This window comes from Egretta garzetta, unplaced genomic scaffold, assembly GCF_000687185.1.
Source record: "Egretta garzetta isolate BGI_Z169 unplaced genomic scaffold, ASM68718v1 scaffold343, whole genome shotgun sequence".
Lineage (NCBI taxonomy): Eukaryota > Metazoa > Chordata > Aves > Pelecaniformes > Ardeidae > Egretta > Egretta garzetta.
In genome coordinates this window covers 1005769-1025423 of record NW_009259038.1, presented here as the reverse complement: position 1 = coordinate 1025423, position 19655 = coordinate 1005769, and the positions used below count along the sequence as shown (strand labels likewise).

Genomic DNA, 19655 nt, shown 5'->3' with positions numbered 1-19655 from the left:
CATCTCAGCTGGTGCCAGCTCTCACTTTTGTGTGGTCTCGGCTCCTCGGCTCACGTTTCATTTGTGCTACTTGGCTTTTTGCTTCCTTTTACTTGGTCTGAATGCTGGAGGCACTGAGGGGGATGGAAAAGGAGCTTTCTGCTCTGCTTGTGTACTTGGCTTCCCCTGATGAGACACCACATGCAGAGAAAGCATTGCCGAGATCCCGTGGATAAATGCTGCAGAGTAATCTCCATGGATGTACACAGAAGAGTATGGACAACGTTAACTGAATTCCTTCCAGCCTCTGTGAATAATGGGCAAGCTCATATTTCTTTCAGACTTAAACTTGACTGCATTTGTCCCCTCTGTTTTTTCTGTGTCCCCAACAGGAACAGCAACACTTACACACATGGTACAAAGCTTTTTCTGTGAGTTAGCAGGGCTCCGTTTTGCAGGCTGCAGCGACAGCACCTGTTCAGCTAAAAGGTAGCTAGAAATGTAAGCAAAACTTCTTCCCCTTCCAATCTTTAAATTCTTGTTCTGAACAATTATTGAACTGTTTTGATTCGGATCTGAAAAAGTTTACCAATATAAAATGTAGTAGGAGCCATCCAGCGTGGCAAACTTCCATTCTGAATTGGTAGCTTGAAGTTTTAAACAATTGAAAATAGTCACGGAATCAGCAGGGTTGGGCAACTTTCTTGATGTATAGCACTAAGACTGTAATCGTGCAGGAGTGAATTAGATAGCAACTGTAAATTGGAAGGAGCTGGGGGAATACTAATCATGACTTGATCGATTTGGAAACAGATCGGAGGATGCTCGTGTCTACCATGCAACACTATGTGAGGGGAGGAAAAAAAATTGTGCCCCATGAATTCTTCCTTGAACCCTTTTTTTCCCTTTTCTCCACCAACTAAGAAGCAAACTACATTTCTGATATAATTGTATGAAGTCAAAGGAAACAGAACTATCTGTCTTGGCTAGTAAAAATACTACTGTTGCTGTCACGGCTTGTGGTCGTAGTATGTAGAAGAATAAAGGTTTTGGAAAATAGCTGATCTTCCAAAATTTGATAGCTTTCAGAGTATTAAGTATGCACATAAGCAATAAAAGTGATGGCTTTTCCTTTCTGAAACACTCAAACATGCTTAGGTTGTGATCTTCTGGCTTAGGTTGTTATCTTAAAGCTTAGTCTGTGGCACTGTTAATTTATTTTTAAAGATAAAAATATTTTTGTAAAGGAAGTGGGAACAGCAAAGTACATAGAAAATTCTTCTGTAGTGTGTTGAAAAGGTACAATAAAACCCCAGTCCAATTACACCTTTGCCACCCAGAATCTGCAACAGCTTTTCAGGGCAGCCAAGTGACTTAAAGGCTTGTTAGCATCTCTGTTGCCCTGGAAAAACTTGTCATCGTTGCTTTTCTCAGAGACCAAAAATTCAGGTCAAATAGCAGCAATTTAATATTTGAAGAGCACCAGTTTATTAAGCAGCTGATAGTGTTGGGCTTGAGGGAGAAGTGACTGGTGGTGGCTGCTTTCTGCCTCTGCAGTCCTGCCTGGTTTCAGCGGCGAGTCTGCTGGCACGGGCAGGCACCGAGGAAGGAGCGAGCGTCCTGCTTGAACTGATTGACCTCACTTTGTGTGGGATCTGTGTAGCTATTTTTCCAAGCATCTGGCAATAAATTTTGTCCATTTAAGATGTTAGCCCAAGTAACCCTTTCTTAACCTCGCATGTTAAGACCTGTGAACTTCTGTTTTGTTCCCCGGGTAGGTAAATTGTTAAGTCCTCGTGGGCGTTCTGTTTAGCCGTGGAGGGTCAGCCATATGGTGTTGCATCTGCTCTCACTTCTGAAAGGGAACTAATTCTTCTTGCGTTTGGTTCTTGCGGGTTCTTTGGGTTTAGTTGTTACCATTTAATGCCATGGGAAAATAGAGCTTCCCATGCTGAGCTCTGTTCATCTTTGATAAAGCATTCTGCATTAATTAACATTATTTTTAAAGTCTTACTGTAATTAAAGATTTGCCTTTTTAGTGTCTCAGTGTCGCTCTGAAAATCACAGTGTAAATACTGCTACTGAACCGTTAGGATTAAGAACAGTCAAATTCTAAAATTAAAAATAGATTGGCCTTTAAAGTAATAAAAAATAATCAGTGATCTTCACTGTCAAATTATTTCACCATTTTGTGTCCTTTGAAATGTACGCTAACTGAATTTCTTGGCACTAACATCTTGCCTGTGATAAATAGCGTATTCTAATATTGAACAGTAGAATTACTACTTTATTCCTGTAAGGCCATGTGAGTGTATTACGCACAGCCATTTCTTAATGGGTGATCTCTATAGACATGTAATTCCTAGGATAACGTGATAATTAAATATCCCTTGCTTATCCCATTAACCCAGGGCAAACTTAGTATGCTAGAGCCAGCTGAATGCAAAGCTACTCTGCTTTTCCTGGGCTCCAGCTAGTGATTTTTTTGCTCATTGGTGCCAACAGTTGTTCCAAGGAGTGTGTCGTCTGATGGTGGGTCTTCTGGAGGTCTTTCCCTCCAGGTAATACACTGAACAATCACCAGCTCTGGGTTTAAATTATCATGAAATTGCTATGGACCTCTTGCTTTTTAAAGGTAGTCTGAAAGGAGAAAGCTTTATTGACAGAGTTTTGAATATATTTCAAACAGATGTAGTTAAACCTGTTGAAGACGACTGTGTAGCTCCTCTTTATTGGGGACCATGACTGTTTTATTTGGTTTCGCTACGCTAAATAGAGCTAATCAGCTTTAAAGGAAAATAAGCTGAATTTTTTATATAGAAATGAATGTCTGCGTAGATCTTTGTGCTGGTTAAACTCTATTACATTTAACAACACCTAGTTACTATTAAATAGCATACTAGTAGATATTTCTAATGCTTATGTTCTTGGGTTCTTAATTTTTCTCTTTTTAAAGTTAATCCCTTGTTTCCAGGTTAATCTGTCTCGGTCCTCGCCTCCGCCTTTCTCAAAGGTTTCTCCCTAACACCGTGCCAGCCTTCCTACTTAGGATCTTGCTAGCTTTGCATCTCCACCTGAACTGTGCACTCCTTATTTACTCCTGGTAGGCATGTGGAGCCCCGCAGCCCCTTGTCCGGAATAATATCTTGCACTGTGTTCTTCCTAATTTACTGAATGCAGTTGTCATGTAGGCCTGTTACAAACCCTGACACCAAGGTGAGGGTGTGTATGTGTTTTTGTTTCAGAAATAATGAGCTAACATTTCCTTTAGAAGCTTGAGAGTGAATGAAAACCCTTGTTCTCCTGGCTGAAGATCGGTTTTCTTTCCTGGTTTTAATTTTGTCCTAGATCTCGGAAAATGTGTTGGAGAAGTGTCTTACCTCCTTGAACACACAACTGAGAAATGAAGCAGCTGGAGAGTGGGTAGTCCTGCAAACAGGAGCAGATAAAATGCGCTGGGGATGATGCATTTGCTGCAGCAGTTGAAATGATGAACATCAAGTCTTGTGTACAACTGCAGGCTGTTGAGAATCTGCCAAAATATTTAGCTTACTCTGCAAGACTTGTGTAATGGCTTGTTGGTTCTTTTCAATTGTAGGTATTTTGGTTACGTACGGTGTAAAATGGCCAAGCTGTTATTGCAGGGATCCACCATCTTTGTTTACCTGACTATGTTACTTATTATATATGTCTTGTATTGAAATACAAAGAAAGTTTAATAAAATTGAATCTGTCTTTGCTTGCATCTTTCACCAGTACTGACTGTTCCTTCTGGTCCCCAGGCTTGACAGGGGACCAGCGAACTTACCATGGGAAGGAGAATGTGGACTCCAGGCACAATCGAGGGAGAGGAGGAGAGACAACCCGCTTTCACACTGTCAATGTGGCACAGCCGGTCCGATTTAGCAGTAAGTTGCAGACTGGGAAATCTGGGCCAACTTTCTGCTAATTAATTTAGCAATTTAGGCTATTTTTTTTTTAAGGGAGAAATTAATGAGATTTTTCTCTTGCACAGCTTCTTGACCAGGTTTTAGTCACATGCAATGCTTTTTAAGGCTTCTGTACATTTCTTCTATATATGTCCTGTTACATTGCAGAGTTTATGTAGCAGGCCAATACATGCAAAGAATTCTGCTTCCTTAGTAATCCTGTTTTTCTGAAACCAGAATTGCAATTTTCTGTTATAACTCATTGCAATTACAGAAGACTAGGCCCGTGGTTTAAGTGGTGGTTTCAGCCTGCAGCAGGGGTGATAGTCTAGCCCTTGTCTCTTGGTGTGAGCTTGTATGTAGGATTGTTCCCCTGGAAAGTGGAGGGAAACCAAAATTGATTGCTCTTGATTGAAGTAATTTTGAAGATGATCTTAAAGATGTTGCGCTGTTATTAGTTAATTAAGTACATCTCAGATGTTGTAAGTTTTGTATCCTTTTTAATAGGAAAAATACCCTTCAGGGAGTGGGGAACTTAAGGGAATTCTTCACTTGCTTCTCTGAAGACAAAGTCTGTCAAGGAAGTATGTAGCACTTAGAATCATAGAATCGTTTAGGTTGGAAAAGATCTTTAAGGTCATCGAGTCCAACCGTTAATCACTTGAATGGCTTTTGCCATCAGTCAGTCAGGAATCTTCAAAAATATCACTTCCATGTCAGCCTACCCTCTCACTTGGAGCCCTGCTAGTGCCACTGTTGGCATTCTAGTCCTAGCCTTATTGAAAGCGTTCAAAACGTCCTGCAAGTGCCCTCCCTGCTGATCATAGCGACTGCTGCCTCTGAATCTCTCCAGGCCCAAAACACCTAAGCCTTCTCCCTCTTATTGTGGTTCCCTCTTTGCTCCAGGGATCACCCAGTGCTTTGGGAACGTGAGACAGCGCTGATTAGCCCTTGAGGGAGGGATGGGACAGGTTAGGAAGAGGACATGGGGGGAAGACAGTATGGCAGTAGTTGGGAATGATTGCTTTGGACTATGGTGATCTGAAAAAAACAAGTGATTAGCAAAAGTAAGAATTCACCTTTGGTTTGTTTTTTTTTTTCTTGAGGACAAAAATGCTTATTATAATAGGTATTTTGATTTGTCATGGATTCTGGTAGCTAAATTATGTTAGTAGATTTAAAGAGGACAGTAAAGCAATTTAGAAATTGATACAGCAATATCTAATATGCTCTGCAGTCTGATTGATACTGTATTCTGTCCCATTGTAGTGATGCAAACAGTAGATCTTAAAAGACCCCATATAAATGGAGAATAAGCAAAGATATTAAATTAAAGGGCTTCAAATCTAAGTTTGTATATCATCATTTGATGATAAAGTTCACTGTTTGTGAAGGGAATAAAGAGGCTTAAGAACAGGAACTCTGCATGCAATGAACATAAAACAGTTTGGGAATTTCAAGTTCCTTTCTGAGTCCTGTGCAAAATGCAGGTGCTAAAATCTTATTTTATGTCTGTTTTAAACATCATCTGCCTGTCTCTGATTCTATCTATTAGTTACCCATCACCCCCAAGAATGCCAGTCAAAAGCTTAGGGGCTTGTTTCATCCAGAAATGCCTTGAGGCTTTTGTTGGATATTCCCTCAGTTGAGTTAATTGAGAGAAAGCGGAGACAGCAGTTCACACTATCACCGTCCTAATTCCTAAAGATCCACTTTGCAGTGATATTTTTTCCAAAGCAAAGAACAGTTGCCTCCGAACCCCCATCATCTTTAGTGATTGACAATGGGAGCAGGATTATGTGAATACTACTGAGACTGCTTGTAAAAGTAGGTTGAAAACTTCACAGCAAGTTGGATGTATTGCTAACCACTTAATAGAAAGACAAAGCCATTAAATTGGCCACCTCTGGTTTTTTCTTCCTGCTTCTTGCTGCCTGTTTTGACTTGGATTGATCGAACTGATTGGATTTATAAAGATGTGCAGGGGAATATTGTCCACAGTAGATCATCAGTCTTAATTAAAGACTTTAAAGGCTGTCACAGTACAATGAAACATTACTAGGAGTTGCATCTTTTTAAATACATTTAAAAAAAAAAACCTGTATCAAAAACTGTATTAAAGCAAATCTGTGATCTGTAATGCATGCATCTCTTCCTGGTGAGGTGAAGAATGCACGGTACATTGTGCGTACACATCCAAGTGGTTATGTATTGCATTGTCATGAACTGATTAGGATGCATTATCTTGAAGATCCTAATTTGGGGGGAATGGTTTCCCTTCTATTCTTCATGTTTCCTAGGAAAGTGCCCAACAGGATGGCACCACTATGAGGGCACAGCCAGCTGTTACAGAGTGTATTTAAATGGGGAGAACTACTGGGACGCCGTGCAGACATGTCAACGGGTGAATGGGTCCCTCGCCACCTTCACTGCAGACCAGGAGCTAAGGTTTATCCTGGCACAAGAGTGGGACTTGGAAGAAAAAACATTTGTAAGGAAGGACCAGCGTAGGTGAGTAGGAAGGAAAGGACAAAGATCTCGTGTTACATGAGAATGTTTTCTGTGTGATACAAATGCTGGTAGTTCAGTTTGCTTAGAAAATCTAATGGTAAAATTAACTTCCGGTTAAGAACCCAGTCTGGCCATGGTGCTTGACTGTTTGGCAGTGACCAATCCGTATTGCATGTTTTGATTAACATTAACAGGTAGGCTACAATTCAACAGAGTCTTTTTTTTCTCCAGGCTGTCTCGGCAATGTACTAGTATTCTCGAACGGCAACAGGGAAGACGGCTTTTGCAGTGACTTACTGCTGCACTGCCTTGTATAGAAACAATTCTTTAAATTTTTCAACAGAATTTTTGTTTCCATTAAATACCAGTAGCTCTAACAGACTGCCAGTTTGAGATAAGAATGAAGTGAAAAGCCATTTTAAGTTGCAAGAACTATGTTCTGGTGGCTTTAGATATTTCTTTCTGTTTGTTCACAACAAACATAATTTTATTTTTTTTTTTTTTTTTTTTTTTTTGCCTGTGGGGTTTTTGTCAGTCTCATGGGCTGCCATGACCGATCGCCAGGAGTGGTTCAGTAATGATGTATCTCTGTCTCTGGGGAGTTAGATGGCTTGATCTGGAACAGTCTGACAGTATATGTTTATAAAATACTTGACTTTTGGATGCTTTTGTGTGGTTTTTGGGTTTGAGATACAAGTGCTGCCATACCAACGGAATAAGGTGCTGCTTATGAGTAGAAATAAAAGATGCTGTGAGTTATCATTTGTAAACATAGAAAACTATCAAGTACTTTCCTCTATTCCTCAACTGTGGTCTCTCTGCATAGCCAGCGTGTGGGCTGAAATGTTAAGGAAAAAATCATCAGAATGCTTTGAAAGTTAGCTTTTAAGTATAAAGACATTGGAAGGGTTTGTGTAATTTATTTTAATTTGTTAGTATGTTTTTGGCTTGTATCTTTAGAATCTAACTTAATTATTTTTGTAGGTTCTGGGTTGGATATCAGTATGTGATCACCAGTCGAAATCACTCTCTAGAAGGTCACTGGGAAGTAGCTTATAAAGGTAGGCCTCTCAAATTATTACTGAGTTAAATGGCCCGTGGAAACTGTCTTAAAGCATGAATATGATTTGCAAGAACAGCGTAACTTATTTCGGTGATAGTGTTGAAATAGTGCAGGGGAACTGCTTTGCTTTACAGTGTCAAAACAGGAGTTTAATACTCAATACACATGTTTTCAAGTGTAAGAAGCTTCATGGTTTTTCACATTGACATGTTGTGGAAAGAACGTGTTTTTCAGTTTATTCGTGCTTTACCCTTGATTAAGCTGAGAAAAAGGAAACTACTCTGTAGTTTCTCATTCTTTGCGGTGAATGTCTAGATGAACTACTGACTCCTGATTATAGTAGTTGCATAGACTAGCGTAGGATATTTGGGGGTTTTAGCTTTTTAAAAATTAGTAGATTTTTATATACTTAACCTTGAATTTTGCAGAATTACTCAGGTTTTTTTTCATTTTAAAGTACTTCAGATAGTTTACTTAAACCACGGCAGAATTTGCCTAATCCCAGAAATAAATCCCAGTTTATATGGAAAACTGAACGCTAATCTGATAGGCATCACTGGCTGAACTTTTTCAATTGCAAACCAAACAGCTCCCTCTGCTGAAAATGCAAAGTTATGCTTCTATACCTTTTATTTTCAACTAATTAACTTGAGAGATTAGTGATTAGTTAATCTTAAAGTCGTTATATGAACTCTTATGTGTAGAAATGAATGTCTAAATGCTGTACTGGTTTAGGTAATGGAAAATTTAAACCAAAGATGGTTTTTGTAAGTATCAGCACTGACTTCCAGTGTAGCATTTGAAAACTAATCTGAATAGTTATTTTCTTCTCGTATACAATTTTCAGTAATGGAAAATCTGGAAGGAAAGCTGTCCATTAGGTACAGATACGTAATTATGAACAGAATTTTGCTAAACAGCTGAGTCTTGAAAAAATACTTCCTTTGACACATGAGAAGTAGTAGAACCCTGCATAGCTTTCTAATGGCGGTATTTGTCTACTGTGCTCCCATGCACAAAAATACTGATTTCTTTTGTCCTTTAAGTGAACAGAGTTGAGTGAATATTCAGAGGAAATTGCTCCTTCTTGTGAGGCAGGAACATTTTCATTAGTTCCTTAAAGTAAAGCACCTAAGGATGTCTTCGGACAGCAAGGGAAAGGGAGGGAGGAAAGTCCAACTTCTCATAATAGGGATTTCTGGACAAAACTGATTATATAAGTAGATTTCTCCTGTGAAGCTGAAGAAAAAAAATTCTCCTTAAAAGGACCTTTCTTTGCTATTTGGAAAGTTGACTGTACTGCCATCTGCTGACACACTCTTTACAACCAGGGAGGCATACCTTGTAGAAAAATCATGACTTTTTTTTTTTATCATAAGTCTTATTTAATTTAATGCATTATATAAATTTAAGCCTTCTCTATACCATGTATTCTTGTTCGCAAGCTTTCTTTCTAATAAAGGGATACCTCTGTGAAATAAAGTACAGAGTAGTACACAGTAGCATTCAACAGCTTCTGAAAAGCTTTACTTAAGCTTCATTGACTTGTAGTGAGGCAGACTCTGAATTCCTAGTATCTGTTTGAAAAGTGATTTAGGGTCCTGTGGCTTGGAAATTTTAATCCATTATGGGACATGTGGAAGGTGAGTCCTCAAAAAAATGATAGCAGAACCTAGTTGTACTTAAAAAAAAAACAACAAAACCCATCATACCTGACAGTGTTTGAAAGGACCATCGTGTGAGAAGACTGTGTAATATGCTAACTGCAAGAGCTGTTAAAATCGGTGTTTAAGCACACAGATTTGGAAAGTAGGCTTCTGAAAACATGTAAAATAGGCTACTTTTTAGAATTGCTGTGTCTTGGTCTCCCATTAATCTCTGCAACTTTGCATACCAGCAGATTTAATGGTGGAGCAAGACACTGGTCAGAAACAACGATTTTAAAAGTTACCAAATGCCCTCAACACCTCTTGCACTCTTTGGAGCCCATCACGATATAGTCTCTTAACAATCGTGTGAGCTGGAAGGACCAAGTAGTCCATACCACCACTACAGCAGCAGAAGCGGCGTTGCAGCCGCACCCTGCTCTGGGTGAACCTGCTTTAGCAGGAGGGTTGGACTAGATGATCTCCCGAGGTCCCTTCCAAGCCTTGCCATTCTGTGATTCTGTGTGATTCTGTGATTCTCTGCGTAGCACTGCTCTGCGCTCTGAATGAGCGGCACGAGACGTGGGGGAGCGGCTCTGCAGTGCGCTGCACAGGGTAGATGCACACACATCTTTGGAAGTACTAGGAGGTGCTTGGAGTGCCGGCTGCAAGATTGGTATGGGTTCTAGCTCCACTAGTAGCAAGAGTGGCCAAACGCACCGTTGTTTCAAGGGGTGCATAACTACTGGCAGGCAAAACCCCGTGGGACTCTGGAAAGCAGCACTTGTAGAGATATCAGAGCATCACTCCTGCTGGCACAGAATGACAAAATTACCCAGTACTTTGAGAACAGCAGCATCTTCTCTCTGTGAGTCACCCCTTCCCTCCCTGCTGTTTGCCTTCCCCCGGAGGAATGTTGCTAATGGAAGCTAAAGCTAGAGGACAGTAGCCTTGTAGCAGAGTTGGTATGCATGAAATGAGTGACGCTACAGAGCCTTTCTAAAGCTTTGCATACCCACAGGCTGCTTATACCAATCCATCTTGTTCTAGGCTCTTCAGAAGTATTTTTACCCCCTGACCCTATCTTTGGTACGGCTATGTCTGAAAATGAAAACGTTCTTTGTGCCCAGCTTCAGTGTTTCCATTTTCCTACCCTTCGGCACCACGGTTTACACAGCTGGTATGCTGAAAACTGCTATGAGAAGTCTTCATTCCTCTGCAAAAGGAGTAAGTTGGTTTTAGCACAGTGTTAACTGTGCTGCATGTTTAAATATGCATATAACAAATGTGGGGAAATTAGTTATCCTTTCTACCTTTTGCCCAGTGAATTGGGCGGAAAAAAAAAAAGGAGGGAGGGGGAAGTTAAATTTCTTCTTGGTTTAAATAAGAGCATCGTAATGTGTGGTTGTCAGCCACGTACAGATTTTCGCTAAAAAATGATTGTTAGGCAGCTATATCAGCCCCAAAATAAAGTAAAAAAAGAAAAAAAAAGTTTTAAAAAGTGCTTCATTATAAATATCACTCTTAAATTATTAACTTCATATGAAAATGAGGCAACACTTATTTCTGGTTTATTTTGCATATAGCAAATTCTATTAAATTCTTTCCAGCCAATTGTTAGAACTACAGGGGGGGAAAAAAAGCAAGTGGAGCTATTGACATAAAGTTTAAAAAAAAAAAAAAAAAAAAAAAAAAAGCTTTCATTTTGTATCTTGCATTTCTTCACTCCAAAAGGCTTTATACCAACAGAGGTATTGGCAGTATTTTCAGGTAATATTTAAGATACCTGATATAGATGGTGCTTCTTTGTAAGAAGGAGAAAAGTTGTTCAACTTCTACTGTAGTTCTTGAAGTTTTTTCTAGTTTGCTTTTTCTTTAAAGCAGAAAAAAGACTTGCAGAATGCCATAGGAGGAAAATTCATCCCTTCCTTGCCTGCTTCTGCACCTGAAAAATGGAAAATTAGGAAGACAGGATATTACCTGGTCTACCTTGAGGTGTAATAAGATCTTGGAATCTGATGTTGAAGGACATGTGTTTAGTCAAAATGATGATCAAAAGATGGTCATCTTTTGGTCATCTTTTCAGGATGGTGTTGTAAGAAAGGCGATAGCTCTGCCAAAACGTTAACCAGAGGGTGAGGGTGTCAGATGTGTAAGTTGAGCAGAAGAATGATGCGTCCAGTTTTGGGGCTTGCGGTGCAAGAGAAGTGTTGGCAAGACCTTTACAAATTGAGGCGAGTTCAGTGGGGGCCAGCAAGATGGTGATGTGGGCTGAAACGCCTGTCCTTCAAGGTGAGGCAGTGGGAAATGGGGCTCCTTCAGCCTGGAGAAGGGAAGGCTTCCAGGGAACCTGATAGCAGCCTGCCAGGACTTCCAAGGTTATCAGGAAGATAGAGCCAGGCTCTTTACAGTGGTGCATGGCAGGAGTCGAGGGATGTTAGGCTGAAACAAGAGATTTGAATTGATGCCAGGGAAAACTGTTTAATCGCGAGGGCAGTCAAGAGTGGAACAGACTCCCAGGGAGGTTGTGTGGCCTTTGTCCTCGGAGGGTTTTATGACCAGATTAGATAAAACCCTGAGCAACCTGTTGGGATGTCCTAGCTGGCCCTGCTTTGAACTGGAGACCTCCTAGGTCTCTTCAGTCTGAACTTCCCTGTGGACCCTTGCAGCTGACCTGTGCGTAGGGTGGTAGGGACAGACCACCCTCCCTAAGCAGTTGCTTCAGCTGACGGGTCCCAGTGGTGTCTGTGTTCCCTCTGGGGTTTTGGTACTTGCTGTTAGGTCAGAGGAAAGGACAGTGGACGGGAGACGCCTCTACTTCCTCTGCTGGGCAGGGATCAGGATGCAGCTAGGGCAGTGGAAGTATCATTGCTTGGCTTCCATTTTTAGGCCTGGTCTGTTAAAAGTGTCCTTCAGGTTTGGCCCGGAGAAGATCCAGCTTTTCCTGCATACCAGGAGACAGGGAGGGAGCTGCAACAGGCATTGACAGTGAAGCTTAAACTGCTCAGACCACTTGCTTTCCTGTGTCTTGGAGAGGATGCCTGACAGTGTGTCAATTCCATTAAATAATAAATTCACTTTGTCAGTTTGGAGTGGTAAATCATCCCTGCGTGCCTCCAGACTATCCATTATCTTCCCCACTCCTTGGAGATTCCTTTTCAAAGTTGCTTTAATGTGAAGGTGTGGCTTTTAACTGGTGGCCTGCTTATATTTACAAATCACTTAATGTAACAGAATAAACTGGGCTCCTGTCTGGCAGGCTCACAGATATTGGATATTGATGTGTGTTTCTGTTCTAGGCCAGACTTGTGTTGATATCAAAGACAACATTGTCGATGAAGGCTACTATTTCACTCCAAAAGGGAATGATCCCTGTTTGAGCTGCACATGTCACAACGGCGAACCCGAAATGTGCGTGGCTGCGTTGTGTGAACGGCCTCAGGGGTGTCAGCAGTATCGCAAAGACCCGAAGGAGTGCTGCAAATTTACATGTTTAGACCCAGGTAAGAGTTGACTGTGACAATTTTGTCAAGAAAAATGAGTTCTGTGCTCAACTTGGATTATCTTTGGATGTAACTTTGTTTGAAATGATGCATCCTTTCAATGCCTCAACATTGCAGGGTACAATGTCCCCGTTGGGGAAAGATCTCGAATCATGGGATATGAAACACTTCAGACTGTGGCTACTAGTAATTAGTCATCCTTGATGCTACTCGTATAGGAGAAGCAGTAGCTTATTTTCTGTATGGAGGTTGACACTACTGTGGATTTTCAGTAGAGTGTCTTGCATGGTTCCTTTGTTATGTTTAGTTGTCTGAAAAGAAAAGAATTTTCTCTTGAGCACTAATTAAGCATCTTTATCTGGACATGAGCAGTTATGTGTGTGGAAGTTTGCATGCAGGGATCACGTGGGAAGCAAAGTTTATAAATTGTATAGAATTTCAGTAATAATCAGGACATGCAACCTTGCTTATTCGATTTGGCATCTCAGTGCAGCTCTTTATTTTGGATCAGTAAAGTCTTCAGTTGATTCCGACTGAACTGTTTGTCAGTCACCATTTGGAGATGTAGATCTTGGGGGGGGGGGTTATTTTTCTGTGAAGAGACTTGCAAAATGGAATGTATCTTACTTGGAATTTACTGTGAAGGTGGTCAAATACTGGAGCAGATTGCTTGTGAAATCTCCATCTGTGGGGATATTCAGTGCCCAATTGGACTCTTGTCCTGGGCAACTTGCTCTGGCTGACGCTCCTTGAGCAGGGGTTGGACTAGATGATCTCGGGACATCCCTTCCAACCTCAGCCATTCTGTGATACTGTTATTTCCTGGTATTTTAAAAGAACCTAAACTATTGTTCTGAACTCCGGGGTTCAGAACATGGGTTCATCAGATGGGTCAACTCTTCCCATCAGAGACTTCTGTTTCAGTCTTACAAAAAGGGGTGCTTATTTGCTTTCGAATTTGCAGTCTTTCTTACTTGTCTTAACTACAGAAGTTAATCATTAAAGGCCACTGGCTCCTCCTTGCTGTCATTCACATTCATTCTGAGGGTTAAGTTTGACACATGTTCATAGCTGGTGTTGCAGGTTGGTCAGTGAAAGAGCAGAGAGAAAGTGGGAGTCTTCCTCCCACTCTTATCAGCAGAGTTAAGGCTTTGTTTTCACTTCTTTTATCTTCAGGAACAGTGTCAGGAAAGCATCATCCAGCAGACAGGATAAGATGACCTGGGATAACCTTGTGCCGTGTTGTTTAATCCTTGCTTATTGCTGCAGGTCTTCACTATTTCATGAATACTGATTTGAAGAGTGCATTTTACCACATCCTTTCTGATCCTTAAGCTCTTCTTTCTGTACTGACACTAAATAAGACTGTTTCATTATACTCTTGCCTGAAGTGTTCTGGTTTTTTTAGTAACTTAGTTTTTGAGAGAAGAGTCATCAAGCAGTTGTCAGACTTCCTTCATAATGAAGTTACTTCAGCTAGTGATATGAAGCATTTCAGTTTTCCTTCTGGGTGTTTATAAATGACTATTTCAGATGACAAAATTAATGAATTACTTTCTTTAATCAGCATGTATTTATCTTTGTCCAATTCTTACGTATCTCTTCCCTAAGCTCTGTTGCAAAGGAAAGAAAACCGTTTACTAATCAACAGTAAGCAAATTAATCACCCAAGGAGAGACCGGGAGGAAATAAATCCTGCTGTTGGGTTGGCAGGTAATCAGCTCTTGCAGTGTGAGTGGGTGAGCAATGATTACAAGTGGATAACGAATATTTCTCAAGGACTTGGTAGTAGGGGAATTTTTCAGTGGTAGGAGTAAGCTGAGCAATCACAGCTATACTCTCTTGAAAGATGCTTCTCCTCATTTAGTTGAAGATAAATAGCAGAGGAAAATCTTTCATGTACTAATGCTGAAACCGAGGCAGTCCGTTTATTGCTGCTCCATGGATGTGGTAGAAAATAATTTTTTCTGTGTGGCTCTTGTGTAGACAGACCTGCAACTCTTATTTGTGAAAAGGTAATAAAAGAAGCAAAATACTTTGAAAGAGCTGGTAGTGCAGAAGCTTTTCTAGTGCCTAAACCGGTGCAGTTACAGGGTACTACTACTGTATTGAGTGTAAAACAGCCTTTCTGAAATAATCTATTTGTATTTGTGTGGGTTGGATATCTGTGGTGACTTACCCTGTTCTGTACAAGCTGGGTCTCTGTCTTTCTTTTTAATCTAGGACTTTACCTGACAATAGTTTATCCAGCCAAACAGGTTGAACGTTAGGAGCTCTCGAAGATTGGGAGCAGTGTGGTAGAGGCGCAAGACACCCCAGAAGGTCCGAGAACTGCAGTTGTAGCTGGCCTAAAGAGAATACGTGGAAGTCAGGCTTTCTGCCTACAAGATTGCATCATGCTTGCCTGTGTGTACGTTCTACTTCAGTTGCTTTATTTAAGGCAGTTATTAACAGTAATTTATGACGTTCGTGAAGTCAGCATTGCCATAAAATGGAGGAGGAACAACGACAGGTCTGTTGCGTTCAGGAGGGCGTGCTGGTTGGGTAGGTGTGTGACTGCATCGCTTTAAGCTCTGACAGTAAGAGTTGCTAAAAGGTTTGACAGCACAGAGGCTTTTGTACTGCACAGCCAGATTTGAGAGGGTGTAGTGTTCGAGCTCTATGCATAGTGCACTATTAAATGAATTTCTTGTTGCCAAGAATGCATTACGTAATAAATACCAGCCTGTTAGCCATATACTTCAACGATGTATAAATCAGGTGGATTTTTCTGTTACTAGCATTTGTAGCAAGTCAGTACTTACAACTTCTGTGAGGTTTTTAGTTTTCTTTTGTTAAGGAATCCTTGAATCTTTTTTCTTTGTGTGGAGTATCTGTACGTGCGCATGCTACATGAGCATAACCAAGTGTGATCAGTTGAACTGTGAAAAATTAATACCTCTCATGCCTGGCACTGGTAGAACAGTGACAATTTACTCATAGCAGCCTTCCAAGTGTGGATCTGGTTAGCAATAGTCCCAAGCTCCTCAGTCTGTTTCATGTTCTGCCACTTGCTTCCTATGTGATTCTAGGAAAAGATTTAATTCCTGTTTACCTTAATCTCTTCAGTTCCTGAAAGATGATTATCCTGTTGATTCACTTTCTTAAGGTATTTTTAGTTCCTATCACTTAATAGCACTAACCAATGTACCATTGACGTGGGGAATTTAGATGACCACATCTTGGTGATAATGACAACGTTCAGAGATTTTTGCTGTTGGAAATGTAAAAGTTAAGATGTCCAGAAGTCATGTGGAAATAGTGAAATAGTGTGTAGATCTGCCCGTTCTCAGGCTTTTGGAGCAGTTGGAGCAGTTCGTGGAGGGCTTCTCCTGTGAGAGAGACCCCACGCTGGAGCAGGGAGGAGTGTGAGGAGTCCTCTCCTGAGGAGGAAGGAGCGGCAGAGATGGCGTGTGATGAACTGACCCCAACCCCTGTTCCTCGTCCCCCTGTGCCACTGGAGGGGGAGGAGGGAGAGAAATCAGGAGTGAAGTTGAGCCCGGGAGGAAGGGAGGGATGGGGGGAAGGTGTTTTAAGAGTCAGTGGTTTTTATCCTCTCCTGCTCTGATTTGTTTGGTAATAAATTAAACTAATTTTATCAAATTGAGTTGGTTTTGGCCATGACAGTAACTGGCGGATGGTCTCTCCCTGTCCTTATCTCAACCCATGAGCCTATTGATATTTTTTTCTCTCCCCTGTCCTGTTGAAGAGGGGAGTGGTAGAGCAGCTTTGGTGGGCACCTGGCGTCCAGCCAGGGTCAACCCATCACATTCTGAAACATGGAAAAATGTTAAACTAGGCCAATGAATATCCACTCTGTGTTTATCTCTCCGTTACCGTCAGAACATCATCATGAAAAATGAGTTTTGAACAAAAGTAATGCCTTCTTTTATATGTTTCATGTAACAGATGGCAACAGTTTGTTTGACTCGATGGCTGGTGGAATGCGTCTGATTGTTAGCTGCATTTCTTCCTTCCTCATCCTCTCTCTGCTGCTTTTCATGGTCCACCGGCTACGCCAGAGGCGGAGAGAGCGCATAGAGTCTTTGATTGGAGCAAATTGTAAGTAGCCTATATCTGTAATGAGTCCTGATCTAAGTAGTGTATGTGCTTCAGAATAAAGAGAGTAGAAGAAATACAAATCTGTGGAAAACGTCCGTGCCTGAACTGGTCATGATTTGTACAAGTTTTGGTTCTCCAAACCCCTCCACATTGAAAGAAAAAACTTCTATATCATCGCCTTGTGCTTCGTGGTTATTATTGACAGATTGATGTATGTAAAGCTGAGAAATGTCATGGTCTTGCTTGACTGTGCCTCTCTGTGTCTGTGTAGGTTCTTCAAACTTGAACTCTTTTAGCTGATAATGGAAAAATACTTGTTTATATGCGGTCCAAATTGGAAATATCTTCTATGTGTGAATGATCTCCTAAGTTTGAAGAGGTTAGGTTCAAATTTAGATGTGGTGCAGGACAAAAAGGCTTGGGAGCATGTGGGCCTGGGTATCGTTGTGTAACTGCAGTGAGTTGACTTTTTAGGTCTTCAGGAGACATGGTTCCTTGGGTGTGTAAAGTGGAGAAAGGTGTTGAGGTTTGCCTTAAATTGAAGAAGAAAGCATGGGATAAAGTAATTTACTTCTTTTTCTTCTCTTGAAATAGTGCACCATTTTAACTTGGGCCGCAGGATGCCTGGTTTTGATTATGGTCCCGATGGTTTTGGAACTGGCCTTACTCCACTGCATCTTTCAGATGATGGGGAAGGTGGGGCATTTCATTTCCATGATCCGCCTCCACCCTATACTGCTTACAAGTATCCAGATATTCAACATCCGGATGACCCACCTCCTCCTTATGAGGCTTCTGTCAATCCAGACAGCATCCTTTGTTCCACTCCAGGTATGCAGGCAGTAACTTCTCTTTTCTTCTTCTTTTTCAATTTGGCTGGAGGGTAGATTTTTTTGTTTGTTTGTTTTAAATTATAATAACGTGCTTTAATGACTGTGTTGGGAAAATATATTTAATGATAAAATCTCTTAGTTCTGCGATGGAAAAGTCTTTTCTTAAAATGTATCATTAAGCTTGTTTTTTCTCAAAGGTTCTTTGGATCACCTAAATTGCAAGTGGAATCCACACTGCAAGCAGTTTAACTCTTAGACCTTACCTATTTTCAAGCCTTACCTTGGATGAGTTACCTTGTTGCCTAGTTTCCACTATGCTGGTACCTTTTCTGGTCTTTTGGAGATAGGTCTATAGAGACTGGTATTAAAAAGTAGAAGAAATATCAAGTACAAGAGATTTTGAGTAAAATGCATCCAGTGTCTTCTCTCTTCCCCACTTCCCCCACCCACACCCCCCAAAAATTGACCAAAAATATCACTTTCTAATGATTCACCCAGCGCTCTTCAGTTTTTTTGCAGCTGCGATATTCGCATACTGTAGAAATCGTTCCAATTTGGGATTCTATAGCAGCATATCTCACAAGATAAGTGAGCCTGATTAGTGCAACTATCTTATTTATACATCCAAGTTTTATTTTTGCTACATAATTTTCCTCTTTTGCAGTGTCATCTCTTTGTGCATTAATGCACAACCAGGAAAATATAATCTTCCAGAAATACAGATAGTAAATCTATTTGGGAATGTGAAATGATAGGCTTCACGTTCTGATTCTGCTTGGTTTTTTGTCCTTTGCAGATGGAGTTCTTTCTCAGACTGTGCAAAGCAGTCCTCCATCACTAGGAAACTGTGATGTATCCCCACAGCTTACAGAGGGATCGCTTCCTCCCTCAGTTGGGCCTTCTCCAGTGGAGCTGGAAGACTCTGCTGACAGCAGCACCTTTCTTGTCCCTCCTGACACACCGCTAAATGAAAACACTCCGGCAGAAACTCTTACGGGCAGCCGTCACAGCCACTGTTCTCTCAACACCATTGTATAAAGGAGTAAAAAGCCGACTGCCGGTCAGAAATAGTTTTAGCAACTGTTTGCACAGACAAACACTAATCCGTGGTTGGAACTTCAGAAGGAATCTCCACTTTGTTTTTTGAACACTGCTTTTATGTTCTAGATTAGGATTGTCCCTCTCGTTTTTTGGCTGTCGTTATTCATTCACTAATCAGTTTGTCCTGTAAATATGGATTGTATAACTGCTCTTTTTTTCCATTGGTTATGGAAAATAGTGCAGAGAATTCCTTTGACTTCTGAGGAGGTGAAAAGTATGGGTAGGTTGTGGTTTTTTGTTTGGTTTTTTTTTTTTTTCTTGACCTGAGAGGAAACAAAATTACATCAGAAAAAAGCTGCTTGGATTTGGCTGGATACCACTGGATCCAGGGAACAGACGACGGAGAAGGAGGGTGGGGGCAGTTGCCATTCGATCAATTGCTTTCTCTCTTGCTTCAGTGCTACACTTGGAAAAGGCTGAGAAGACAGAACTGCAGGGGAAGGGGCTGTGGGGGCCTGTTTTACAGAGCGGGAACACTGAGGAGCTAAAACACATGCCACCAAGTAAGAATTACACAGTATAAAAAAATCTGCGTGTTTTGATCTGCTTTGCTGTTTCAGAACACCGTAGGGACCGGAGGATGAATGACCTACACGATACGTGACGAGCGGGTACTACGAAAACCAGGATTTGCAATTACAATCGTTTGTTGTTGGTAGCTGCAAAATGTCATATTGTCGGGCAAACTTCTGGCCCATAAAGAAAACTGGGTCTGTGTAATCCTTGTGTCCCTTCGGTAGAATCCTCATACGTGTTAGGTAGTACTTTAAGGAAGAGATGGGGAGCAATTAACTTTGATGCAGTCTGACTTCCCTATATAAAGCCCCTGTTTGTTACAATCCCATAAGGAAGATTGAGGTACTTTTCTTTGTAGTTTAACTCCTTTAAAGTGAACGGTTGCACAAGACTGGCCTGGATAAAAGACCATTATTCTTGCTTTTCCTATTGCATGCTATATTTAGCATGTAAATGTGTTCCCTCCCCTCCGT

At 41.0% G+C, this 19655-nt stretch overlaps 1 protein-coding gene across 1 annotated transcript in view; it reads left to right on the top strand.

Annotated features, from left to right (window-relative positions):
- The window catches only part of DGCR2 (DiGeorge syndrome critical region gene 2), a 53213-nt gene extending 33841 nt beyond the window's left edge, over positions 1-19372 (top strand). Inside the window, exons 4-11 of the mRNA XM_035890476.1 lie at positions 3762-3887; positions 6209-6419; positions 7404-7480; positions 10179-10355; positions 12428-12631; positions 16580-16732; positions 17327-17563; positions 18362-19372. Coding sequence (XP_035746369.1) covers positions 3762-3887; positions 6209-6419; positions 7404-7480; positions 10179-10355; positions 12428-12631; positions 16580-16732; positions 17327-17563; positions 18362-18603 — 1427 coding nt within the window. The 3' untranslated portion in view covers positions 18604-19372. The remainder of the gene's footprint in view (positions 1-3761; positions 3888-6208; positions 6420-7403; positions 7481-10178; positions 10356-12427; positions 12632-16579; positions 16733-17326; positions 17564-18361) is intronic.
- Positions 19373-19655: the final 283 nt, after the last annotated feature.